The sequence below is a fragment of the Podarcis liolepis genome (genome assembly GCF_965112155.1).
Source record: "Podarcis liolepis genome assembly, chromosome: 6".
NCBI lineage: Eukaryota > Metazoa > Chordata > Lepidosauria > Squamata > Lacertidae > Podarcis > Podarcis liolepis.
In genome coordinates, this window is record NC_139559.1 from 96,076,750 (window position 1) to 96,103,600 (window position 26,851).

Here is a 26,851-nt window from a genome sequence, read left to right on the forward strand (position 1 = left end):
GTTGAGGCTCACATGCCTCATCACCGCAAAAGCTATAACTGGAAAGCTGAATTATGATTTTCAAGTTTATACATTTCAATAATTTTGCAGTCATTTTAGCATTTCAAAACTTGACTTCCTTCCCCCTCTTTCTGCAGTTCCTTAAATTGATTCTTCATATCTTATGCATATCCAAATTACCTCAATTTCTTCATTTATGCATCTGCTATAAATAGATAATCTTATTAAACTGCAGGTTATTCCAATAATCCTGCCAATGTTCTTATCTGTTTACAGTTTGTAACTATTCATTCAACCATTTCCATTCTTTAATAAAAAGTTTGTTCTCTTGCTCCTAGAAACGGTCAGCATGTGACAGAGGCCACATCCTGGGAACGGTTTGACTGGCCACCTAAACCAGGTGAGAGCAGCCAAAGAGTCTCAAATGCACAGGAACTTCCCCTGTGTGCAAAGACAGGCTCCAGAAGATTGAGCGGACAAGACCAAGCGTGGGCCCAGTGGTCAAGAAGGTGGTTTCTGCAATGCTGTGGAGGGAAGTGAGGGGCAGATGGGGCTCATCCACCTATAAAGATAGCCCATCGAAGAGAAGGAAAACTCTGATCCTAATTTGCCTTGTGGGATATCTTTGGGAGCTGAAAAGGCTAAGGAGTAAAGCCTACACAAATCTGGAGTGGAGTCCCTCAGGCGGTTGGATGGCGCCGTTTACAACCCCTTCTGACATCTCCTGCAGCCCAACTGGTGCCTAACTCTGCTTTCCTTGGAGACACATCTGCAAAGCCAAGAGAGGGAGTCTTGTCATCTGGGAAGCCCAGGACCTCCGGACACACTGCCCAGTCTTGCTCCCTGGAGAGGTCACTTTGGGACTGCTGACACCGTTGCTTGACTTTTGACCTCACCCCCAGAGGCGCACTCCATTGCTTCTCAAGACAGACAAAAGACAACATTAAAAAACTATTTGAAAGAATTTTATTTCATTCAAAAAAGACAATCTGGCATGTGATTAGGACAGTGGTTTTCAGACAACGGGTGACACGTTTATTGATCCAGTTTGGAAGTCTCTGTCTTCTCTTCGCACATGCGCAGTTCCATCTAGGAGCAACAACAAGGGAAGGAGCCAAACTGTCAACTCCTGCAGCGAGACTCAGGATTTCCACTCATGCTCACAAACGTAGGAAAAAGCACCGCCTAGGATAAAAGGATGATCACAGAATAGCATGTTTGTAAAGGAACTTGATTAGAATAATAATGATGATGATGATTTTTATTTTATTTTTCTATTTGGGTTTGTGGGGAAGGGGGGAACTGGGTCTTGGTGGGGAGGGAGATCTGTGCTGGAGTTGCTGGCCTCATTGCTGTCGCTGCCCGGAAGAGAGAAGAAGAGAAAATATTTTTAATCTTTCCATTTCTTATTCTGTTGACAACCCATCTTTCCTTCAAGGATCTCCAGGTGGCTTACGCTATTCTCCCTTTCTTTAATTATATTTACTTCCTCATTCCATTTCTCTTCCAATATCTCTTCCTCCTCCTCCTCGCAGACCAGGGGGTGGATTTTAGGGGCACGACAGCAGGAGGCCAGCAGCTCGCACAGCCTGCCACACTGGCCATTCTCTCTTTCAACAGCCTTGGAGAACAACTGAGTAGGCATCTAGAGCGTCAACTGAACAGGCATGTGGATCAGCTAGTCACTGGGCACAGTCTATTCTTTTGGAGGGGGCTTTCCCCAGTTTCCATTTATAAGAAGTTTGAAAGGTTGCCTCTTTATCAAGTCTGTTTCCTTGTGATGAGAGACCACACTGGAGACTCAGTGTTTTTGAAATATATCAAGGTAAAGGGACTCCTGACCATTAGGTCCAGTCGTGGCCGACTCTGGGGTTGCAGCGCTCATCTCGCTTTATTGGCGGACCGGTCATGAACAGCTTCCGGGTCATGTGGCCAGCATGACTAAGCTGCTTCTGAACCAGAGCAGCGCACGGAAACGCCCTTTACCTTCCCGCCGTAGTGGTACCTATTTATCTACTTGCACTTTGACGTGCTTTTGAACTGCTAGGTTGGCAGGAGCAGGGACCGAGCAACGGGAGTTCACTCCGTCGTGGGGATTCGAACCGCCAGCCTTCTGATAGGCAAGTCCTAGGCTCTGTGGTTTAACCCACAGCGCCACCCGCATCCCTATTATTTATTTATTTAGATACTTGGGTTTGGAGCGAAGGGAGAACTGGGTCTTGGAGAGGCGTAGAGCTGTACTGGAGCTGCTGGCCTCACTGCTATCGCTGCCTGGAAGAGAAATGAAGAGAAATGAAGAGAAATGAAGAGAAATGAAGAGAAATGAAGAGAAATGAAGAGAAAAAATTCTTTTTTTTTTTTTTATGCATAATTTTTATTAGTTTCCAAAAATCAAAACACAAAATAAGCTAATTCAATATTCATATCAATTCACCAAAAGAAAGATAAAAGACTTCCTTCAGTCATTTCACGAATCGTCCAAAATAACAGTAAACAGTATATCCGCATTTCCGTATTTGTAATGCCTTAAGTCATTCTCATTCTTCCATTTTTTTTTTTTTTTGGCATTACCCTTTACCTCTTACAGAGCACCTCTGAAACCTACTAGTGTTGTCTGTTCATCAATTAGGCTTTCCAGATATTTCGTAAAACTTTCCCAATTTTTAACAAATCTCTGATCTTTTGTATATCTGATTTTACCTGTCATCCTGTCCATCTCCACATAATCTAATAGTTTAGTTCTCCATTCCTCCGTTGTCGGTATACTCTCTTGTTTCCAGTTTTTAGCTATCAAGACCCTTGCTGCAGTTGTTGCGTATTGGAACAATTTGTAATCTTTCTTCTTTATCTCCTTTCCTACCAAACCTAGTAGAAACGCCTCGGGTCTTTTAGCAAAGGTGTATCTTAACATTTTCTTCAGTTCATTATATATGCTCTCCCAAAACTCTGTGACCTTTCGGCATTCCCACCACATATGGTAGAAGGTCCCCTCCCTTTCCTTACATTTCCAACATTTGTTGCAGGATCCATACATTTTGGCTAGTTTAACCGGAGTTAGGTACCAACGATAAAACATTTTCATTAAGTTCTCTTTAAGTGACACACAAGCTGTGAATTTAAGATGTTGTTTCCAGAGTTTTTCCCACTCTTCTAAGTAGATGTTACGACCAAAATCTCTGGCCCAGTGCGTCATTACCGCCTTGACCTCCTCATCAGCTAAGTTCCAGTCCAATAAATACTTGTACATTTTTGATAATATTTTTGAATTATTCCCCAAAATCTCAATTTGAAATCTGGAACTTTTGTCGGCGTAGCCTTTATCTTTGGCGTCTTTCCTAAACATATCGTTTATCTGGTGGTAGTGCAGCCAATCGTATACTAGAGGTTTAACCTGTTCATACGGCCTTATTTTCCACTTTCCTTCCTCTTTCATTAACAGTTGTTCATAGGTTGCCCAATTGGCTCCCATATTGATCTTTTTGATAGCCATAACCTCTAACGGGGATAACCATTGGGGTGTTCTGGGTTCTAGCATGTCTTTATACCTTTCCCAAACCTCCAACAGAGGGCCCTTGAATATATGATTCCCAAATCCTTTGTGGCCCTTCTTCCGCCCATGCCACAGATAGGCGTGCCACCCATATCGGTTATCGTGGCCCTCTAAGTCTAACACTTCACTGTCTTCTAGTTTTATCCATGCCTTAACCCAGCATAAACAAGATGCCTCATAGTATATTTTCAGATCAGGTAGGGCGAAGCCTCCCCTTTCTTTAGTATCCGTCAAGATTTTAAACTTTACTCTCGGCTTCTTCCCCTGCCAAATAAATCTAGAAATCTCTCTATGCCAGGCTTTAAATATCTTTGTACCTTTGATAATCGGGATGTTTTGAAAGAGAAATAAGATTCTTGGTAATACCGACATTTTGATTGTGGCTATTCTGCCCCAGAATGACAGTCTAAGCCGACCCCACGTTTCTATGTCCTTCTTAACGCCTTTCCAAACCATTTCGTAATTGTTTTTAAATAAATCTATGTTTTTTGGCGTTACCCATATCCCTAAGTATTTCACCTTCTTTGTTACATCTATTTCTATTTCTCTTTGTAGTTCCTCGATTTCATCTGCCTGCATATTTTTAACTAATATTTTTGTCTTCCTTTTGTTTAATTTAAAGCCTGCCACTTCTCCGAACTGATCGAATTCTCTGAGTACCTCTTTCGTTGAATCCAATGGATCTTCCATTGTTACGACCAGGTCGTCTGCGAAAGCTTTGGTTTTATATTCGTGCTGGCCGACCCTGATACCTTTAATTCTTTTATTGTCTCTGATGGAATTCAATAAAACCTCCAATATCATTATAAATAACAGTGGGGACAGTGGGCATCCCTGTCTTGTTCCTTTAGTTACTGTTAGTTCTTCCGTCTCTACATTGTTTATTATCAATCTTGCTCTTTGTTCCGTGTATATTCCTTTTATCCCATTGAAGAATTCAGTACCTACTTCCATGTGGTCCAATTGCTTCAACAGGAATTCCCAATTAACGTTATCAAACGCTTTCTCAGCGTCTACGCATAACAGTAAACCTTGTTTGTCACACCTTTCTGTTAGATATTCTATAATATTTATGATATTTCTTAAGTTGTCTTTCATTTGCCTCCCCGGCAAAAAACCGGCTTGGTCTCTATGGATACTATTTACCAAAATAACTTTAAGTCTTCTAGCCAAGACTCCCGCAAAGATCTTATAATCTATATTTAGTAAGGAGATCGGCCTGTAATTTTTAATTTGCTTTAAATCTGTATCCTGCTTTGGAATTAATGTGATCAATGCCTCCTTCCACGTTTCCGGTATTTCTCTTTCCTTTAAAATGTTGTTCATTACTTCTTGTAGTGGGTTTAGCAGGACTGATTCCATCTCTTTATAGTATCTGCTAGTAAACCCATCTGGGCCTGGGGCTTTCCCATTTTTTAAGTCTGTTATTATTGCTTTTATTTCCTCCGCCTCAATTGGGGCGTTTAGTTTCTCTTTGTCTACTGCGGTGATCTTATTAATGTTCTTAGCTATTAGATATCTCTCTATTTCCTTCGTCTGATTCCTTTCTATGTTTCTAAAAAGTTCTCCATAGTAGTCCATGAAGGCTCTCCTTATTTCTTTAGGTTTGTCTATCTCTGTTCCTTCCACCACTATCTTGTTTATTGTATTTTGTTCCTTTCTTTTTTTTAGCTGCCAGGCTAATAACTTCCCTGTTTTGTTTGCATGTTCGAAGTTCCTCTGACGCAATCTTTTAATTTTCCATTCTATCTCTCTATTTATCAACATTGTGTATTGGGCTTGTAAGACTTTAATATTCTCTTTTATTTTCTTATTTTTTGGGTTTTTAATCAATTTCTGCTCGTTCTCTGCTAGTTGTTGCATAATTTCTTTTTTCCCTTTTTCCCTTTTTTTGTTCTTGATTGCACTCTGTTGGATAAAAAAACCCCGCATCACCGCCTTGCCTGCATCCCATACCACCTTTAACTTTGTATTATTGCCTAAGTTATCTTCAAAATATTCTTTTAGTCTGTTTTGGGCCTTTTCTACTACCTCTTGGTCATCCAGCAGATAATCCTTCAGTTTCCATCTGATTAATCTACTTTCTTGCCCTTTCAATTCCATTTTTATTGGGTTATGGTCCGAAATTGTTCTAGCCTGGATCTCCACCCGTGCTGATCTTGGGACTAGCTCTTTCGAAATCCATATCTGGTCTAATCTGGATGATGAATCATTAGGTTCTGAATGGAAGGTATATTGCTTTTCTAGAGGGTATTTAAACCTCCAAATATCTACTAAATTGCAGTTTTGGGCCAGGGAGAAGAAAGTTCTGGGCAGTTTCCCATCTTTACTCTTTGTATCCCTCAATCTGTCCAGTTCTAACGACACCGTTCATATCTCCTAATAGTATGATTTTCTGATCGGCGTAGTCAGATAATCTTTCTTCCAACTTCCCATAAAATTCTGACTTATTTACATTAGGCGCATATATTCCGACTATTATTATCTTTTCTCCCTGCCAATTTATTTGTATTGCTAATATCCTTCCTTCCTCATCTTTGAATAGATGTTTCGCTTCAATTCTTTTGTTTATATAAATAACCACTCCCCTCTTTTTACTCTGGTCTGAGGATATAAATTCATTCCCCAGTCTTTGATTAATCAGGGTTCTTTTGTGTTTCCTCGCTATGTGTGTCTCTTGGAGACAGATGACGTCTAAACTTTCCTTCTTCAAAATGTGCTCAATTCGGTTTCTTTTTCCTTTATCGTTCATCCCATTAACATTCCAACTAAACACCTTTAATGCCATCACGATTTAATTGCAGGGAAGGGGAAAAAAAAACAAACAACTATTGATTCCTTTTATGCTTCCTCTTCAGTCCCTCCCCCCTCCTCCCCCTCCTCCCCCGAGCCCCCCGCCCCCCCCCAAGTCCTCCCCCAATCCTGTCCCCCCCCCTTTGCCCTCCTCTCTATGTGGTTTAAGCTCTTTATATTTCCTTAGAAATTTGTCTGTTTCTCCTGGATTTGTCAATTTTTGTCTCTTACTCCTGTAGGTAAAGGAGACGCCTTCCGGAAACTCCCACTTAAACTCAATATTATTTCTTTTGAGTATCTGTACCAATTCTTTATAGGAGTCTCTGCGTTTTAGAAGCCTAACAGGAATATCTTTAAAAATTATTATGTTGTTCCCTCCAATGTTAAATCTTTTCTCTCTATTCTTATGTAGAATCTTGTTTTTTATTTCTTTATCTTTGAATATAATTAGGCAGTCTCCTACAAATTTTTTATTTTTTGGAAGCTTGGCTTTCAACCTGAAAGCCGATTGTATTGCCTTTTCTACCTCTTCTGATGGCATCTCCAGCCAGAGGGCTAGTTCTGTTGATAGTTTTCCTTTTATGTTTTCTCCCTGGGCTTCAGGTATACCTCTCATCCTAAGATTAGCCTCCCTCTGTCTTAGTTCGTTCATTGCAATCCAATCTTTCAAATCTTCTTGACTTTTATTCAAATCCAGTATCTCAGCTTTGATTCTTTCTTCCTCACGTCTTACTTCCTTCAATTCAACTTTTGTCTTTTTCAGACCCTCCTCTACCGTCTGTGTCCTCCTAAATACTTCTTTCATTTGACTTTTCAGTTCGTTAACTGTTTCGTCTAACTTTTTGTCCACTTCCCCAATTCTATGTTCTACTTGTTCTAGTTTGCGCTCAACACTTTTCTCGCTCTCTTTTATCTCCGCAAACATTCTTAGTATCTCTGCTCTGAAGTCCCCTTCTTGCTTTGATCCCTTCCTGTCCCCTGGCGTGCCCCCTTCGGGTCTTTTCCCAGTATTTGACATTCTTAAATTTGGAAGGAAGCCTGAACTTAAAATACAATATGGTTATAGCAGTCCAGAGCAATTACCTGTTTGTCTATTTGACCCCGGCTCTTAGTTTTTAACAGTCTTTAAATCATACAGAGGTCGGCATATTTAACAGTCATTTAAGAGTCTTTGAGTTGCATGGAGGTTGGCTAATTCTTTTCGCCCCTTTGCATCCTTGGGGAAGTCTGTAAAAGTCTTAAAGTCTTAGAGTTCAGAAAAAAAAGTTAGAGAGTCTTGCATTCGCTATAAGAAGTGTACTTTCAGTCGGCACAGATGGCACCATGAGTTCTTAAAGTTTTCTAGGGAAATTAGTTCTCCTTCAAAAGTTCCCAGTCCGTTCTGTCTGGAAGAAACCATAGAGGGGAAAATTGAGAGAAAGGAGGGGGGAGGGGGGTAGGGAGACCAGGGGGGACGGGTACAAGACTGCAGGGGTGGGAGAGAGGTGGGAGAGAGCAAAGAGGGGGGGATAGGATCAAAATGAACAGTTTCTATCGCAGTAAACACTCTGTCCACTAGGTGGCTCTCTCTCTCTCTGCTGGTTTTGGAGGTAGACACACCGCATGAATAAACTAAGTAGTCCGGCAGCACAGAGTAGAGAGTTGTTTCCCAATCATACCCCGTCGTTAAGCAGTCATCAGAAATTAGGAGACACAAACACATCCAACTCTTCACCTTATACCAGGAGATGGGTGGAGGCACCTCCGCAAAAAGTTTTAGATCAGGTACGTCTGTGTTGCTAATTTGCAGCTGTGTGCGTTTTCCTCTCGCTAATGGCGCCGCTGACGCTTCACTTCCGCTTTCTCACTGAGCTTTGCGTAGTGGGGATGGCGTTCCAGCGTCTCTCTCGTTTTTACAAATGGCTTCTGAACCAGAGCAGCGCACGGAAACGCCCTTTACCTTCCCGCCGTAGCGGTACCTATTTATCTACTTGCACTTTGACGTGCTTTTGAACTGCTAGGTTGGCAGGAGCAGGGACCGAGCAACGGGAGTTCACTCCGTCGTGGGGATTCGAACCGCCAGCCTTCTGATAGGCAAGTCCTAGGCTCTGTGGTTTAACCCACAGCGCCACCCGCATCACTATTTAGAGACTTGGGTTTTGGGCGAAGGGAGAACTGGGTCTTGGAGTGGGGTAGAGCTGTACTGGAGCTGCTGGCCTCACTGCTATCGCTGCCTGGAAGAGAAATGAAGAGAAAAAATTCTTAATTTTTTCATTGATTACTACATTGATGGCCCATCTTTCCTGCAAGGATCTCCAGGTGGCTTGCGTTATTCTCCCTTCCTCCCTTCCTCATCCCATCCCTGAACTCTTCTTGAATCAGGGAGCTGCCTCCCCCCATCCCAGTGATCCAGATTCTCTCTGGCCTGCCTGTTCCTCAAGAACAAAGATCACCATCTCTCACCATCTCTATTGGCATCGGTGGCATCCATCCCCTGGTCGCTTGGTCTTACATTAGTTGTTTCCACCTTCACTAAAGATTCCTTCTGATCTTCATAACCATCACTTCATCCTCCCATTTCTCTTCCAATATCTCTTCCTCCTCCTCCTCACAGACCAGGGGATGGATCTTTGGCACGTGACAGCAGGAGACCAGCAGCTCACGCAGCCAATCTTTATAAACTAATCTAACCATGACTAGGTTCCCTATGTTTCTGAATCTTGAGGGATAGTAAAAGAAACAGAATGCAGAAGGAATTAGGAATCCTACTTATACTTTATATGAAGAAAGTCTCTTCATTACACCAGAAAACGTATTTCCTTTCTCACAAACTACCTCCTCAAGCTAAAGATGCTCATCTTTAATTTTATAGTCCCTTTCCTCTTTTGTGCAGTTCTGACCCTCCTTTCGCCACTTTTCTTCTCTTCCCGATTCTCCAATTAGTCCAGCCGTTTCTCCTAGACCACGCTATGCCATCTTTGCCATCTTTATAGGTTAGTGTTTAATATAAGTTCAATATTAAAAGTGTTGCCTTCTCTTTTACCTTTGTTTTCCAGTAACTTCCACACTTTTACCACAAACAGCGCTGACAATCCAAGTCTTTTAACTCAGTCTCTTTCGCTGGGCTCACGCCACTTCAAAGTAAAAAACTAGTTAAGTGCTTGAATTCAGCTTCTTTTAATGGGCTAGTACTGCTGCTGCAGAGTGAAATTTGAAACTGTCTTCCTTTTCTTACTGGTACTTGTTAGAGAAATCTTTGCTTATGCTTACGTATAATGAGAAAGATTTCCAATATGTTTAAGATAAAATCTCCCGTTCTTTACTCTTTATGTGCTAGTCTTTTGGGTCTGTTTCTGAGCAGTTCACTTTGTATAAATAAGTCTCACAGACCCTCTTCTCCTCAAGCTCTCCTTGTTAGCTGCCGTTCTTACCCTTTGGGACTTTGAGGCTTGCTGCTGAGGATTGCTCGTGTCCTTGCGTCTAGGTACTCTCTGTCGACTCACCTCCTGGTTAGGACGTGGGCTTCGAAGGGTTCCTTTTTTGACACTGCCGGACAATGTCAACCCTGGGCCACGCCCAGAGCCTTTTTGGGGGTCGTGTAGCCTTCGCGTTGTCCCCCACAGTTCCCTCTAACAGCTGCTAGGCGCGGAGAACCCGCGAAGCACATCCACAACGGAGGGTGGAAAAACCGGAAGCCCTTACATACCAGGTTTGGGAGGGGGATTTGGTCTGCGATAGGCTTTTTCCGTAGGGACACGGGTGGCCACAGAGCCTAGGGCTTGCTGATCAGAAGGTCGGCAGTTCGAATCCCCGCGATGGGGTGAGCTCCCGCTGCTCGGTCCCAGCACCTGCCAACCTAGCAGTTCGAAAGCACAAAGTCGAAGTAGATAAATACCGTATTTTTCGCTCTATAAGACGCAATTTCCCCCCTCCAAAAATTAAGGGGAAATTATCAAAGCAGCAGAAATAAGAGATGATTGGATCCCTTTAAGAGCTCAAAGCATGGGTACCCCCAACAAAAATTTAAAATTCGGTTTCGTAATTTGGAACTAATGTGATTTGATTGGTTTGCTAATAAAAAATATATTTTAAAAAAAACAAAAATTAAGGGAAAATTTGTGTGCGCCCTATGGAGTGAATGCAGGCTGCGCAGCTAAGCCCAAAGCCAGAGCAGGCAGAAGGAGCGCTGCGCAGCGCTCCGTCTCGCTGTTCTAGCTTGGGGTTAGCTGCGCAAAGCCTCCGCAGGGCAGCAGGGTGAAGGCCCCCTGCTGCCCTTCGAAGGCTTCAAAGGCCGTCCCCGAAGCCAGAACAGTGAGGCGGAGCACTGCACAGCGCTCCGTCTCACTGTTCTAGCTTGGGGATGGCTGCACAAAGCCTCCGCAGGACAGCGGGGTGCCTTCACCCCGCTGCTCTGCAGAGGCTTCAAAGGCTGCACTCCGTTGGCTTCAGGCAGCTATCCGCAAGCTTTCGGAGCGCAGCAGGAGTTCCCGCTGTACTTCGAAGGCTTGCGGATAGCCACCTGAAGTCACCTAGCAGTTCGAAAGTGGAAGTAGATAAATACCGTATTTTTCACTCTATAGGACACACTTTCCCCCCTCCAAAAATTAAGGGAAAATGATCAAAGCAGCAGAAATAAGAGATGATTGGATCCCTTTCTGAGCTCGAAGCATGGGTACCCCCAACCAAAATTTAAAATTCGGTTTTGTAATTTGGAACTATTGTGATTTGATTGGTTTGCTAATAAAAAATATATTATAAAAAAAACAAAAATTAAGGGAAAATTTGTGTGCGCCCTATGGAGTGAATGCAGGCTGCGCAGCTAAGCCCAAAGCCAGAGCAGGCAGAAGGAGCGCTGCGCGGTGCTCCGGCTCACTGTTCTAGCTTGGGGATGGCTGCACAAAGCCTCCGCAGGGCAGCGGGGTGCCTTCACCCCGCTGCTCTGTGGAGGCTTCAAAGGCTGCACTCTGGGGGCTTCAGGCAGCTATCCGCAAGCCTTCCAAGCGCAGCAGGAGTTCCCGCTGCACTCAGAAGGCTTGCGGATAGCCGTCTGAAGCCTGGAGAGCGAGAGGGGTCGGTGCACAGTTTTCCCTCTCTGCGCAGCGCCCCTTCAGCGAAGCGGGAGGAGAAATGGAAGGGGCTCCATTTCTCCTGCCGCTTCGCTGAAGGGACACTGAGCAGAGAGGGAGAGAATCCCCCCCCCCCGTTCTCCCCCTCCTATAATCCGCTGCGTCTTATGGTCCGGTGCGTCCTATAGAGCCAAAAATACGGTAGGTGCCGTTCTGTCGGGAAGGTAAACAGCCTTTCCATGCACTGCTCTGCTTTTGCCAGAAGCGGCTTCGTCATCCTGGCCACATGACCCGGAAGCTGTACGCCGGCTCCCTCAGCCTATAGGGCGAGATGAGCGCGCAACCCCAGAGTCGTCCGCGACTGGACCTAACAGTCAGGGGTCCCTGTACCTTTACCTAGGCTTTTTCCAGATCTGCCTTACTGCCCTATGTTTCTAAATCTTGAGGGAGAGCAAAAGAAGCAGAATGCAGAAAGAATTAGACATCCTACTTACACTCAAGAAGAAGAAATTTTCATTTTGCCGGAAAACATCATTACTTCTCACAAACCACCTCCTTTCTCCTGAACTATCCTCAGATAGTTGCTCTTCCCAAAGTCCTCAGCCAAGTCACTCAGCAGGGGGACGTGTCACGATGGAGGACATGACCCTGTTGCTTTAGCTACCTTGCTTAACAAGGTGAATTGTTCCCCTTAACATTAATTTTTCAAATATATCTTCCAGTGGGTTTTTATTTTATTTATTTCGGAAAGATCTCGAGCTGGCTTCATCCAGCACGGTGCACTTCTGGACAGGACAGGAAACACCTTGCAAACACACACTATTCAACATGGCGGTGTCACCAAGGAAAAACACTCCTGGCCTAGACTATGGCTGCTGTTTCTCAATTCATAGTAAAAAATGACCCTTCTCAACATCCTGTAATAAACTGTCCAGTATTAGGATGGACAGGAGCAGGACTTCACCCTTAGACCCCCGCATCCCCCTGTTTCTTTCTGTTTCTGCCCAGTGTCTTCTGCCAATCAACAGCTTTCCTTAGCTTGCAAGGAAGTGAAATGTTATGAGTTACTTGGTGCCAGACTCCCCTTTGCCATGAGTTTCTGGGTGCCAGGCACTGAACCCCTGGACACTGAACATCGGGGGAATTGATCTAAGCTGTACCCCAAGCACTACATTTGATTGTTGGTTATTAAAAACTGATTGAAACCATTTTATTTCATTCACAAAAGAAATTTTGACATGTGATTATGATAACAGTTTATATAATAAAGGTGACACGTTTATTGATCCTTTTTGTAAGTTATTATTTGTCTACTTTAATGTATTTTTTATATATATATTAATCAGTAAGGGGGTGGGGTGGGAAGCAGTTTTGCATATGAAACTGGTGGATGGCTGTCATTAATCCAGATCAATTTCATAGAATCATAGAAACTTATAGCTGGAAGGGACACCAAGGGTCATCTAGTCCAACCCCCTGGGATGCAGCAATCTCAGCAAAAGCATCCATGGCAGACGGCCAGCCAACCTCTGCTTAGTAACCTCCAAGGAAGGAGAGTCCACCACCTCTCCTGGGAATCTGTTCCAATGCCAAACAGCCCTTACTATCAGAAAGTTTTTATCAATGTTTAGTTGGAATCTCCTTTCTTATAACTTGAATCCATGGGTTCGAGTCCTACCATCTAGAGCAGGAGAAAAGAAGCTTGTTCCCTCTTCCATGTGACAGCCCTTAAGATATTGGAAGATGGCTGTCAGATCTCCTCTCAGTTTCCTCTTTTCCAGGCCAAACCTCCCCAGCTCCTTCAAGTGTTTCTCTTCAATCTTAGTTTCCAGACCCTTGGTTGTCTTGGTTGCCCTCCTCTGCACACATTCCAGCTTGTCAACATCCTTCTTAAATGATGGTGCCCAGAACTGGACACAGGACTCCAGGTGTGGCCTGACCAAGGTAGGAGAGAGTAGGACTTGGACTTCCTTTCATCAGGACCCTGGACAGCCCTGTTCTGGGAAGTTTTGAATGTTTGACAGACTTTTTTATTTTAATATTTTGTTGGAAGCCGCCCAGAGTGGCTGGGTATAAATAATAAATTATTATTATTATATTATGATGATGACTGTGAGGTGTTACAAGTCATTAACTTCAAGCCACACTGCCATGCCTTTGAAGACACAAACCACCCCAGCTTTTCAGAGCTGGCTATCATGGCTTCTTTAATCTTTGTGTATTGCTCCACCATGTGGCTGAATCATATAAAGCACTGACTTTTACATATCTCTTGACCTCTAATTGCAAGAAGATCTCGTTAACTTGGATTATAATCTTTATAAATTGAAGTTGTGGAGCAGGTCCTTGGGGGGGGGGCTCCCACCATTCCTCCTCAGTCCAGCCCCTGACAACCATGTGGGTTACGGCGTCGAGGGCTCATTTTGTGGGGCGATGTGAAACGTAGTGTTTTCACCCCCAAACCTTGCAGGGGGCATTCTCTGGGTGTTTGGCGCCACTTTGGAGTGAATCGGACAACGTCTGACTTTTGGAGAAATTGGGATCCCGTGAGTTAGGGCGCCAAAGGCTCATTTTGGGGGGTGCCATGAAATGTGGGGTTTTCACCGCCAAACATTTCAGGGGGTCTTTAGTAGGTGTTTGCCGTTGCTTTGTTGTGAATCCTAAGACATCGGGTTTTCAGCGAAATCGTGGCCGCCATATCTATCCTGATAGATGATTTGGCCTGTCATGAGATTCCCCTACTATTCCGCCTGGTGTCTCCAATGTGGTGCACCCAGCCTCCTCTCACACTATTCCTATGCTGGGGGATTTGGGGGTGGTTTGTGGGGATGTTATGTACTGAGTTGAATAGGATCCAAAATGCTACAGTCTGATTGGTCCTAGAACAATAGGATCCAACATGCAGCAGTCTGATTGGTCCGCAGGAGCCACTCAATCCAGCTCCAGGTGGAAGTGAATCCACAACCTGATTGGGCTACAGGAGAATCCCAGAATTAGCCAATCACGTGCAGCCCATTGTGTAAATAATGTATATAAAGCAGATATTGTGGGGGAACTTTCATTCCTCGCTACTATGAGCTGAATATAGAGCATGAAATCCACTCTCGACTCCGAGTATATTTCAGGGGAAGAGTTGTTTGGGATATTTCCTGCTTGTGAATTATTATTTGTGTCTGTGTGTGTGTGTGCGTGTGTGTGTGTGTGTGTGTGTGTGTGTAAAACACATGCCTAAAGCTTTAAATCTGGGATGGGCATGGAAGTTCCGAGGTGGGCCACCAGGTGGCACTGCAGGCCATGCTCCAGCTGCTGCTGCTGCTGCTGCTACAGGTGCCAGTAAGTCTCGCATTTTCAACCTCTTCCTCCTCCATTGCACTAGCTAAATGATTCCTTGCTGGACTCCCATCGCTGAGGCCAAATGTACCTTTACCGAGCAAAATATCCTTTCGAATTATACACCCAGCACATGGAACCTGACCAAGGGGCAATACAAGTGGACTCTCTGTGCCCTTACCACAGTAAAAAGACTGATACTGGTGAGCTGGAAAAATAAAAATGCGTCTCCCTTCTATGATTGGATTGAGGACTTCTACAAACTCACCACATATGAACAACCTGCAGATAAACGCAGACTTGCCATGGACAAATTCAATGATACAGTGGTACCTCGGGTTAACATACACTTCAGGTTACAGACTCTGCTGGTAGCCTTTTTAGCCTCGGGTGAGAAGAGCTTTGCGCCCAGGACGGGGAAATGGGAGTCAACAGACACTCAAGGAATAGTTTCAGAGAAAAGCTTTATTCTGCCATCCGGGGTGGCAGAAGGAGCAAGTGTGATAGATTCACAAAACAAGCATGAGTTCACAGCCATTTGCGCAGAGCATATATTCCCCTTCCAGTTCCCTCCCCTTTCTCCTCCTCCTCAAGAGTCCTGCCCCATTGTGATGAAATTCCAGTGCCTGTCTTCGGAGAACTTCCTGACATTAGTGAGGAAGATGCCCCCACTGCTGAAGGACATGAAGAAGAAGTGGTTCTTGAAGATGATGCTCCACATCCATTTTCCCAAAAGGAGTTGAATGATCTAGTTCGCGACCTCAGCTTGTCAAAGGACTCTGCCGAACTGTTGGCAACCAGATTGAAGGGGGAAAAACTCCTCTCTGACATCAGCTTCTTCCACAACAGGCATCAAGAGTACCTCCGTTTTTTCTCAGAAGAGAAGGACTTGGTGTACTGTGCAGATATTGCGCAGCTTCTGCTCAAGCTTGGAGTGCCACAGTACGAACCCAAAGGTTGGAGACTGTTCATTGACAGCAGCAAGCGATCACTGAAATGTGTTCTGCTACACAACGGCAACCAGTTTGCCTCTATACCCCTGGCTCACTCGACTACACTGAAGGAGAACTATGAAGCAGTGAAGTATGTGCTGGAGAAAATTGGTTATGCTCAGCATAAGTGGTTTATTTGTGTTGACCTGAAGATGGTGAACTTTTTGTTGGGACAACAGTCTGGCTTCAACAAGTACCCATGTTTTCTGTGCATGTGGGATAGTAGGGACCGTGCTCAGCATTACGCGAAGAATGACTGGCCTGTGCAGGAGGAATTGGTGCCTTGCAAAGAAAGGAACGTCATCAACGACCCTCTGGTGGACAGAGACCGAATACTCTTCCCACCGCTGCACATCAAGCTCGGCTTAATCAAGCAGTTCACCAAAGGCTCTGGACAAGGATGGTGACTGCTTCACTTGTGCCAGGATTGACCATGGAGAAGTTGAAAGCTGGCATCTTTGACGGTCCTCAGATCCGTCAGCTCATCAGAGATCCAGAGTTCCGAAACTCAATGAACGAAATGGAACTGGAAGCGTGGAAGGCATTTGTTCTGGTAGTGAAGAACTTTCTAAGCAACAATAAGGTCAGAAACTATGCAGAACTTGTCAACAACATGCTGACTGCTTTCAGAAACCTGGGCTGCAACATGAGCGTCAAGATGCACTACCTATTTTCACATATGGACCGGTTTCCTGAGAACCTGGGTTCAATGAGTGACGAGCAGGGGGAGAGATTCCATCAGGACATGAAAGAGATGGAGACCAGGTATCAGGGTCGCTGGGACGCAGTCATGATGGCTGACTACTGTTGGACTCTGAAGAGAGACCTCCCTGCCGCTGAGCATTCCAGGAGTTCCAAGAAACGGAAGTTCAAGCCCTGAAGTTTGAAAAATGGTGAAGCAACATGCAATTTATGTGTACTTAACTTTTTCAATGCCCACCATTCAGTTTACAGTAATCGATGTTTCTATCAGGTAATCATTATATGTTCTTGGAAAAACATTATTTTCTCTTAAAAACATATTTAGGATGATATGTGTTGACAAAAATCAGCTGATAATGCCACAAAATGTAATCGATTTTGTCACAAGATCTGATTTTTTACAAATCAACATAGCACAACAACCTGACCTGAAGGAGAGAAACGGATGCCATTTCCTGATTCAGCAGTGCAAAAAGACCCTAAATCAATTGTAGAAATCTAGACAACATTCAAAAGGTAAAAAATTGTTGCCCAGTTTATAATTTAACATCTTTTGGGGGCAATTCCAAACCTGTTATTCCAAGAAGAAAGGCCTCTGGTTTCTTTATAAATGTATATTTCAACATTTTTTTCAATTCATTATAAATCTTTTCTCAGAAGTCTTTCACCTTGGGGCAGGTCCACAACATATGATAGAAAGTACCTTCATTTTCTTTACATTTCCAGCAATGGTTATCACAGTTATGATAAATCTTTGCTAATTTAACAGGGGTCAGATACCATCTATACATCATTTTCATTATGTTTTCCTTTAGTTAGTACAGTACATGCAGTGAACTTGACCCCTTTCTTCCACAATCTTTCCCAATCCTCAAACATGATCTTATGTCCTACATGTCTTGCCCAATCTATCATCACTGATTTAACTTGTTCATCCTTCGTATGCCACTCTAACAATGGGAAATGTAGTGTTTTCAAAGCCCCCCCCCCCCAATGTTGCAGGGGGCATTCTCTGGGTGTTTGGTGCTGCTTTGGAGTGAATCAGATGACATTGGACCTTTGGAGAAATCGTGACCCTGTGGGTTAGGGCACTGAAGCCTCATTTGGGGGGGGGGCGCCATAAAACGTGGGGTTTTCACTGCCATGGATCACAAAACGGCTGCTGTTTTGTGCAAAGCTGGTAGACTGAGAAACTAGTATTTTATTTTTATTTTTAAAAAGATAAACTAAAGGTGTGTGCTTACAGGTAAACAGATACCAGTGTGCATGCCCATTATGACCTCAGGCAAGAATCAAGAAAATACAGGTGGTCAATCTTAACTGACATTCTGAACTGAACAGAACTGAAGGGAGGGGCTGGTTCTGGAGCAAAGCTGTTTAGATTGGGTTTGGGTGGATGCGAAGAGGATGCCTCCAACTTCTTGGGCTTTGTTTCTCAACTTATTCTGCCTTCTGGGACCCCCCAGCCCAAGACCAACCACCTCTTGGATAGGTGAGCATGCAGATATTTTGGGATGTGAGTGTGGGGCAGGATGACCGCGTATGAAAGCTCCTTTGAGCACAAGTGCTGGCCCCCCTTTTCTCTCCCATGGAGGCCCTGAACTGGCCAGCTCCTTGTTCAGGACCAAAAAAGGGAGAGAAAAGGGAACCTCAGTTACTCTTTGCCTTCTGAGGACAATGTCTCACTCCTAGAGCCCCAAGACTTACGGCTGCTGCTCTAACAGCCTCAGGACATCCAAGGGATCATGAGCAAAGCACACAAGCCCTGCCCGCCAGATGTGAAGCACTGTACAGAGAGAATTTGGGTTTTTTAACTGGCTGAACAGAGTTTCAGCCCTTGGGGAATTTGATTTCTTAAACATACACCTTCCCCTTCCTTGTGTCCCTGGGGAGATAAGCCAATCCTGCTTTCTTCCTTTGGTAATTTAATCAGAGGAAATAAACTCTTTCAGTGGTCTAATAGATTTGCTGAATCATGAATTCTGTACATGCACAGAGGCTATACCTCTTGGAACCCCAAAGATGGGCAAGATGGGGCATTTCTCTCCACCTGGCTCCACCGGATATTGCTGATGGCCAATGAAAGGCCAAGTAGGGATTCCTAGTGGGGGATGTTGCTGTGGTATAGTGGAGGAGCAGGGCCAGGAGGCTAACTTGGACACCTGAGAACACAAAAAGCAGCAGCAAAACAACTACAAGTTTCCTTTTAAATGGGCCTTCCTGCTGAGTGTAAAGCATAGATCCTCATTTTTTAAGGGAAAAGGGAGAGAAGGCTTCTCCCAAAGTGTTAGAAGGCCACAAATAATGTAACAATAGAACAAAACAAATGTGCCGTTTCATGTGATACAGAATCCTATGTGCAAATCTGTTAGATTGAGAAATTTGTACTAAATAAGAAAAGAAAAAATTAAAGGTGTGTGCTTGCAGGTAAACAGATTGGAGATTTTCTGCAAGATCTTGTGAGATCTCATTGAAGTCTTGCAAGATGTCTAGGAGAGCAAAATATGTATTGAGATTTGGGAGAGATCTTGCATGCTCTTTCAGGGACCAAAGCCAGCACTGCTGCAGCACCAAAGGCAGGTGGCTAAGGGGTGGTGAGTGTCCCACGGGGCGAAATGGGATGTACCCCCCCTCAAGCTCAGGATTCCAGAACTAACAACTGTCAGTTGGGAAGGACGGAAGGCAAGGACCCATAGCCCAGGTGGGGCTCGCTAGCTTGGGGAGGAGGTGTGTGATTCCTCAGCTGGAGTAGATGCAGGACAGTTGAGGCTCACATGCCTCATCACCGCAAAAGCTATAACTGGAAAGCTGTCCTGGCCAGGCCTGTGTCCTTTGGCTCCAGTTGGGAGCGAGACGGATGACGTCTGATTTTTGGCGAAATATTTTTTTTAAAAAAAATTATGATTTTCAAGTTTATACATTTCAATAATTTTGCAGTCATTTTAACATTTCAAAACTTGACTTCCTTCCCCCTCTTTCTGCAGTTCTTTAAATTGATTCTTCATATCTTATGCATATCCAAATTACCTCAATTTCTTCATTTATGCATCTGCTTTAAATATATAATCTTATTCAATTGCAGGTTATTCCAATAATCCTGCCAATGTTCTTATCTGTTTTCAGTTTGTAACTATTCATTAAACCATTTCCATTCTTTAATAAAAAGTTTGTTCTCTTGCTCCTAGAAACGGTCAGCATGTGACAGAGGCCACATCCTGGGAACGGTTTGACTGGCCACCTAAACCAGGTGAGGGCAGCCAAGGAGTCTCAAATGCTCAGGAACTTCCCCTGTGTGCCAAGACAGGCTCCAGCAGATTGAGCGGACAAGACCAAGCGTGGGCCCAGTGGTCAAGAAGGTGGTTTCTGCAATGCTGTGGAGGGAAGTGAGTGGCAGATGGGGCTCATCCACCTATAAAGACAGCCCATCGAGGAGAAGGAAAACTCTGATCCTAATTTGCCTTGTGGGATATCTTTGGGAGCTGAAAAGGCTAAGGAGTAAACCCTAACCAAATCTGGAGTGGAGTCCCTCAGGCGGTTGGATGGCGCCGTTTACAACCCCTTCTGACATCTCCTGCAGCCCAACTGGTGCCTAACTCTGCTTTCCTTGGAGACACATCTTGTCATCTGGGAAGCCCAGGACCTCCAGACACACTGCCCAGTCTTGCTCCCTGGAGAGGTCACTATGGGACTGCTGACACTGTTGCTTGACTTTTGACCTCACCCCCGGAGGCGCACTCCATTGCTTCTCAAGACAGACAAATGACAACATTAAAAAACTATTTGAAAGAATTTTATTTCATTCAAAAAAGACAATCTGGCATGTGATTAGGACAGTGGTTTTCAGACAACGGGTGACACGTTTATTGATCCAGTTTGGAAGGCTCTGTCTTGTCTTCGCACATGCGCAGTTCCATCTAGGAGCAACAACAAGGGAAGGAGCCAAACTGTCGACTCCTGCAGCGAGACTCAGGATTTCCACTCATGCTCACAAACGTAGGAAAAGGCACCGCCTAGGATAAAAGGATGATCACAGAATAGCATGTTTGTAAAGGAACTTGATTAGAATAATAATAATGATTTTTATTTTATTTTTCTATTTGGGTTTGTGGGGAAGGGGGGGACTGGGTCTTGGTGGGGAGGGAGATCTGTGCTGGAGTTGCTGGCCTCACTGCTGTCGCTGCCCAGAAGAGAGAAGAAGAGAAAATATTTTTAATCTTTCCATTTATTATTATGTTGACAACCCATCTTTCCTTCAAGGATCTCCAGGTGGCTTACGCTATTCTCCCTTTCTTTAATTATACTTACTTCCTCATTCCGTTTCTCTTTCAATATCTCTTCCTCCTCCTCCTCGGAGACCAGGGGGTGGATTTTAGGGGCACGACAGCAGGAGGCCAGCAGCTCGCACAGCCTGCCACACTGGCCATTCTCTCTTTCAACAGCCTTGGAGAACAACTGAGTAGGCATCTAGAGCGTCAACTGAACAGGCATGTGGATCAGCTAGTCACTGGGCACAGTCTATTCTTTTGGAGGGGGCTTTCCCCAGTTTCCATTTATAAGAAGTTTGAAAGGTTGCCTCTTTATAAAGTCTGTTTCCTTGTGACGAGAGACCACCCTGGAGACTCAGTGTTTTTGAAATATATCAAGGTAAAGGGACTCCTGACCATTAGGTCCAGTCGTGGCCGACTCTGGGGTTGCAGCGCTCATCTCGCTTTATTGGCGGACCGGTCATGAACAGCTTCCGGGTCATGTGGCCAGCATGACTAAGCTGCTTCTGAACCAGAGCAGCGCACGGAAACACCCTTTACCTTCCCGCCGTAGCAGTACCTATTTATCTACTTGCCCTTTGACGTGCTTTCGAACTGCTAGGTTGGCAGGAGCAGGGACCGAGCAACCGCCGACCTTCTGATAGGCAAGTCCTAGGCTCTGTGGTTTAACCCACAGCGCCACCCGCATCCCTATTATTTATTTATTTAGATACTTGGGTTTTGGGCGAAGGGAGAACTGGGTCTTGGAGCGGGGTAGAGCTGTACTGGAGCTGCTGGCCTCACTGCTATCACTGCCTGAAGAGAAATGAAGAGAAAAGATTCTTAATTTTTTCATTAATTATTACATTGATGACCCATCTTTCCTGCAAGGATCTCCAGGTGGCTTGCGTTATTTTCCCTTCCTCCCTTCCTCATCCCATCCCTGAACTCTTCTTGAATGAGGGAGCTGCCTCCCCCCACCCTCAGTGATCCAGATTCTCTCTGGCCTCCCTGTTCCTCCTGAACAAAGATCAACACTCACCATTGGTAGTAGCATCTGTGGTATCCATCCTCTGGTCCCTTGGCCTTACGTAGATCGTTCTCACCTTTACCCTTCTTTCCTTTCCATCCTTCATTACACTCACTGTGTCCTCCTCCTCACAGACCAGGGGATGGATTTTTGTGGCACGACAGCAGGAGACCAGCAGCTCACCCAGCCTTCTCAGACTGCAGAATCTAGGGAAGAAGAGGGAAAATAGTCAGGAAATGGGTTCTAGATGCTTCCTTGATACTCTTTATCTGGCAGATAAACCTACTTTCAGAAACCTCTCATGGCGATTGCAGCAAGCAGCTGAAACCAGAGAGGAGGGCATCTTGTCAAGAGACCCTCCAGAACTGGGAGATCCCTTTCTTGTGGTGATGCCCGCAAGGGAGAAGGCAAGCCATTTCCCTCAAAGGATCTAAGAGGGTCCTGAGGTCAATCTTTAAAAATTAATCTAACCATGATATGGTTCCTTATATATCTGAATCTTGAGGGATAGCAAATGAAGCAAAATGCAGGAAGAATAAGAGATCCTACGTATACACGAGATGAATAAATTTTCATTTTTCAGAAAACACAATTCACACCAACAACCTATTTTCTTTGAACTATCCTCAAATAGTTGCTCTTCCCAAAGTTGTCAGCCAAGTCAGTCATCCGGAGAACGTGTCACAATGGAGGACATGACACCGTCACTTTAGCTACCTGGCTTTACAAGGGACATGGCTCCCTTTAATGTTCATTTTTAAAAATATATATTTTAGTGGGTTAAGCAGTTTTGTTTAGTTTATTTTAAAAAGTTCGATACCTCTTCCTTTTCATGTAGCACAGTGATTTAGGCATTCTACTTACGCTTTAGATGAAGAAAGTCAATTCGTTGCGCTAAAAAACATGTTTGCTTCCTCAAAATCTTCCTCCTCTCGTCTGAACTATCCTCAAATAGTTTCTCATCCCAAAGTCCTCATCCCATCCCTGAATTCTTCTTGAATGAGGGAGCTGCCTCCCCGATCTCCAGCCAGCGGGATTTTCTCTGGCCTCCCTGTTCCTGATGAACAAAGATCAACACTCCCCATCTAAATTGGTATCAGTGGCATCCATCCCTTGGTCACTTGGTCTTACATAAATTGTTTTCACCTTCACTAAAGATTCCTTCTGATCTTCATAACCATCACTTCATTCTCCCATTTCTCTTCCAATATCTCTTCCTCCTCCTCCTCACAGACCAGGGGATGGATCTTTGGCACGTGACAGCAGGAGACCAGCAGCTCACGCAGCCAATCTTTATAAACTAATCGAACCATGACATGGTTCCCTATGTTTCTGAATCTTGAGGGATAGTAAAAGAAACAGAATGCAGAAGGAATTAGGAATCCTACTTATACTTTAGATGAAGAAAGTCTCTTCGTTACACCAGAAAACGTATTTCCTTTCTCACAAACCACCTCCTCCTTCTCCTAGACCACGCTACGCCATCTTTGCCATCTTTATAGGTTAGTGTTTAATATAAGTTCAATATTAAAAGTGTTGCCTTCTCTTTTACCTTTGTTTTCCAGTAACTTCCACTCTTTTACCACAAACAGCGCTGACAATCCAAGTCTTTTAACTCAGTTTCTTTCGCTGGGCTCATGCCACTTCAAAGTAAAAAACAAGTTAAGTCCTTGAATTCCGCTTCTTTTAATGGGCTAGTACTGCTGCTGCAGAGTGAAATTTGAATCTGTCTTCCTTTTCTTACTGGTACTTGTTAGAGAAATCTTCGCTTATGGTTAAGTATAATGAGAAAGATTTCCAATATATTTAAGATAAAATCTCCCGTTCTTTACTCTTTATGTGCTAGTCTTTTGGGTCTGTTTCTGAGCAGTTCACTTTGTATAAATAAGTCTCACAGACCCTCTTCTCCTCAAGCTCTCCTTGTTAGCTTAGTCCAGTAATTAAGGGGATGGAGAAAGTGAGAGATTTTGCTGCCGTTCTTACCATTTGGGACTTGGAGGCTTGCTGCTGAGGATTGCTCGTGTCCTTGCGTCTAGGTACTCTCTGTCGACTCACCTCCTGGTTAGGACGTGGGCTTTGAAGGGTTCCTTTCTTGATGCTGCCGGACAATGTCAGCCCTGGGCCACGCCCAGAGCCTTTTTGGGGGTCGTGTAGCCTCCGTGTTGCCCCCCCCAAAGTTCCCTCTAACAGCTGCTAGGCGCGGAGAACCCACGAAGCACATCCACAACGGAGGGCGGAAAAACCGGAAGACCTTACATACCAGGTTTGGGAGGGGGATTTGGTCTGCGATAGGCTTTTTCCGTAGGGACACGGGTGGCCCCAGAGCCTAGGGCTTGCTGATCAGAAGGTCGGCAGTTCGAATCCCCGCGACGGGGTGAGCTCCCGCTGCTCGGTCCCAGCTCCTGCCAACCTAGCAGTTCGAAAGCACAAAGTGGAACTAGATAAATACCGTATTTTTCGCTCTATAGGACGCACTTTTCCCCCTCCAAAAATTAAGGGGAAATGATCAAAGCAGCAGAAATAAGAGATGATTGGATGGGTACCCCCAACAAAAATTTAAAATTCGGTTTTGTAATTTGGAACTAATGTGATTTGATTGGTTTGCTAATAAAAATTATGTTATAAAAAAAAAATTAAGGGGAAATGTGTGTGCGTCCTATGGAGTGAATGCAGGTTGTGCGGCTAAGCCCAAAGCCAGAACAGAGAGAAGGAGTGCTGCGCAGCGCTCCGTCTCGCTGTTCTAGCTTGGGGTTAGCTGCGCAAAGCCTCCGCAGGGCAGCGGGGTGAGGGCACCCTGCTGCCCTGCGGAGGCTTCAAAGGCCGTCCCCGAAGCTAGAACAGCGAGGCGGAGCGCTGCGCAGAGCTCCGTCTCACTGTTCTAGCTTGTTCTAGCTTGGGGATGGCTGCGCAAAGCCTCCGCAGGGCAGCGGGGTGCCTTCACCCTGCTGCTCTGCGGAGGCTTCAAAGGCTGCACTCCGTTGGCTTCAGGAGTTCCCGCTGCGCTCCGAAGGCTTGCGGATAGCCGCCTGAAGCCTGGAGAGTGAGAGGGGTCAGTGCACACCGATCCCTCTTGCTCTCCAGGCTCCGCTTCGCTGGAGAGGCGCTGCACAGTTTTCCCTCTCTGTGCAGCGCCCCTTCAGCGAAGCGGGAGGAGAAATGGAAGGGGCTCCGTTTCTACTGCCGCTTTGCTGAAGGGGCACTGAGCAGAGGGGGGAGAATTTTTTTCCCCCTGTTCTCCCCCTCCTATGGTCTGGGGCGTCTTATGGTCCGGTGCGTCCTATAAAGCGAAAATACGGTAGGTGCCGTTCTGGTGGGAAGGTAACCAGCCTTTCCATGCACTGCTCTGGTTTCGCCAGAAGCGGCTTAGTCATCCTGGCCCCATGACCCGGAAGCTGTACGCCGGCTCCCTCAGCCTATAGAGCGAGATGAGCGCGCAACCCTAGAGTCGTCCGCGACTGGACCTAACAGTCAGGAGTACCTTTACCTTTACCTAGGCTTTTTCCAGATCTGCCTTACTGCCCTATGTTTCTAAATCTTGAGGGAGAGCAAAAGAAGCAGAATGCAGAAAGAATTAGACATCCTACTTACACTCAAGAAGAAGAAATCTTTATTTTGCCGGAAAACATCATTACTTCTCACAAACCACCTCCTTTCTCCTGAACTATCCTCAGATAGTTGCTCTTCCCAAAGTCCTCAGCCAAGTCACTCAGCAGGGGGACGTGTCACGATGGAGGACATGACCCTGTTGCTTTAGCTACCTTGCTTAACAAGGTGAATTGTTCCCCTTAACATTAATTTTTCAAATATATCTTCCAGTGGGTTTTTATTTTATTTATTTCGGAAAGATCTCGAGCTGGCTTCATCCAGCACGGTGCATTTCTGGACAGGACAGGAAACACCTTGCAAACACACACTTTTCAACATGGCGGTGTCACCAAGGAAAAACACTCCTGGCCTAGGCTATGGCTGCTGTTTCTCAATTCATAGTAAAAAATGACCCTTCTCAACATCCTGTAATCATCTGTCCAGTATTAGGATGGACAGGAGCAGGACTTCACCCTTAGACCCCCTCATCCCCCTGTTTCTTTCTGTTTCTGCCCAGTGTCTTCTGCCAATCAACAGCTTTCCTTAGCTTGCAAGGAAGTGAAATGTTATGAGTTACTTGGTGCCAGACTCCCCTTTGCCACGAGTTTCTGGGTGCCAGGCACTGAACCCCTGGACACTGAACATCTGGGGAATTGATCTAAGCTGTACCCCAAGCACTACATTTGATTGTTGGTTATTAAAAACTGTTTGAAACCATTTTATTTCATTCACAAAAGAAATTTTGACATGTGATTATGACGACAGTTTATATAATAAAGGTGACACGTTTATTGATCCTCTTTGTAAGTTATTATTTGTCTAACGTATTTTATATATATATTAATCAGTAAGGGGGTGGGGTGGGAAGCAGTGTTGCATATGAAACGGGTGGGTGGCTGTCATTAATCCAGATCCATTTCATAGAACCATAGAAACTTGTAGCTGGAAGGGACACCAAGGGTCATCTAGTCCAACCCCCTGGGATGCAGGAATCTCAGCAAAAGCATCCATGGCAGACGGCCACCCAGCCTCTGCTTGGAAACCTCCAAGGAAGGAGAGTCCACCACCTCTCGTGGGAATCTGTTCCAACGCCAAACAGCCCTTACTGTCAGAAAGTTGGTTTTTTTTTAATATTTTATTAAGTTTTCAAATACAAAGTTACACTAAAGAAAAAAGTATAAGAAAAAAGAAAAAGAAGAAAGAAGAAAGAAAACCAACCATTCAGAACATTTTTCACATAACTAACTGGACTTCCTCACATCTCCCCCACCCTGCATTCTTTTTAATAAAAATATCAACAAATTATTACCTTGTTTCGTACCTTATTTTGTACTTTTCAAATACTATACCTCTAAATTTAAAGTACTTTTTATCAATTACTTTTATCTTAACTTAAACATAGTATTCCCTTAAATTTTGACCTTTTCTTACTTGAAACTTAATTTCCTGTTTCACAAATCGAGTTGCTGAAGCTAAAGTTTCCAAATCATACAAATTCTTAACACTCATACAACTTATATTGTTTTTGTAAATAGTCCTTAAATTTTTTCCAGTCCTCTTCCATTGTTTCTTCTCCCAAG

At 44.6% G+C, this 26,851-nt stretch overlaps 1 protein-coding gene and 1 long non-coding RNA gene across 6 annotated transcripts; one reads left to right on the forward strand and one right to left on the reverse strand.

Annotated features, from left to right (window-relative positions):
• Positions 1-417: 417 nt before the first annotated feature.
• On the reverse strand, positions 418-24,214 carry LOC310709894. 5 transcript variants are annotated; one of them, XR_014527705.1, is made up of 4 exons: positions 22,833-24,214; positions 21,312-22,743; positions 10,025-10,094; positions 8,469-9,820 (listed from the first exon to the last, which is right to left on the reverse strand). It is a non-coding gene; the product is annotated as an uncharacterized lncRNA (long non-coding RNA). The 5 variants fall into 5 exon arrangements; XR_014527702.1 differs by lacking the exons at positions 8,469-9,820; positions 10,025-10,094 and adding an exon at positions 418-1,185 and having other exon boundaries at positions 21,237-22,743; XR_014527703.1 differs by lacking the exons at positions 8,469-9,820; positions 10,025-10,094 and adding an exon at positions 8,250-8,406.
• Positions 13,784-21,019, forward strand: LOC310709789 (uncharacterized protein; the record flags this gene model as incomplete). Its single annotated transcript, XM_083509829.1, has 3 exons — positions 13,784-13,823; positions 15,246-16,683; positions 19,598-21,019. 2 exons carry the CDS (start codon positions 13,784-13,786, stop codon positions 16,115-16,117), a joined length of 912 nt encoding a protein of 303 aa, XP_083365955.1. The 3' UTR covers positions 16,118-16,683; positions 19,598-21,019.
• Positions 24,215-26,851: the final 2,637 nt, after the last annotated feature.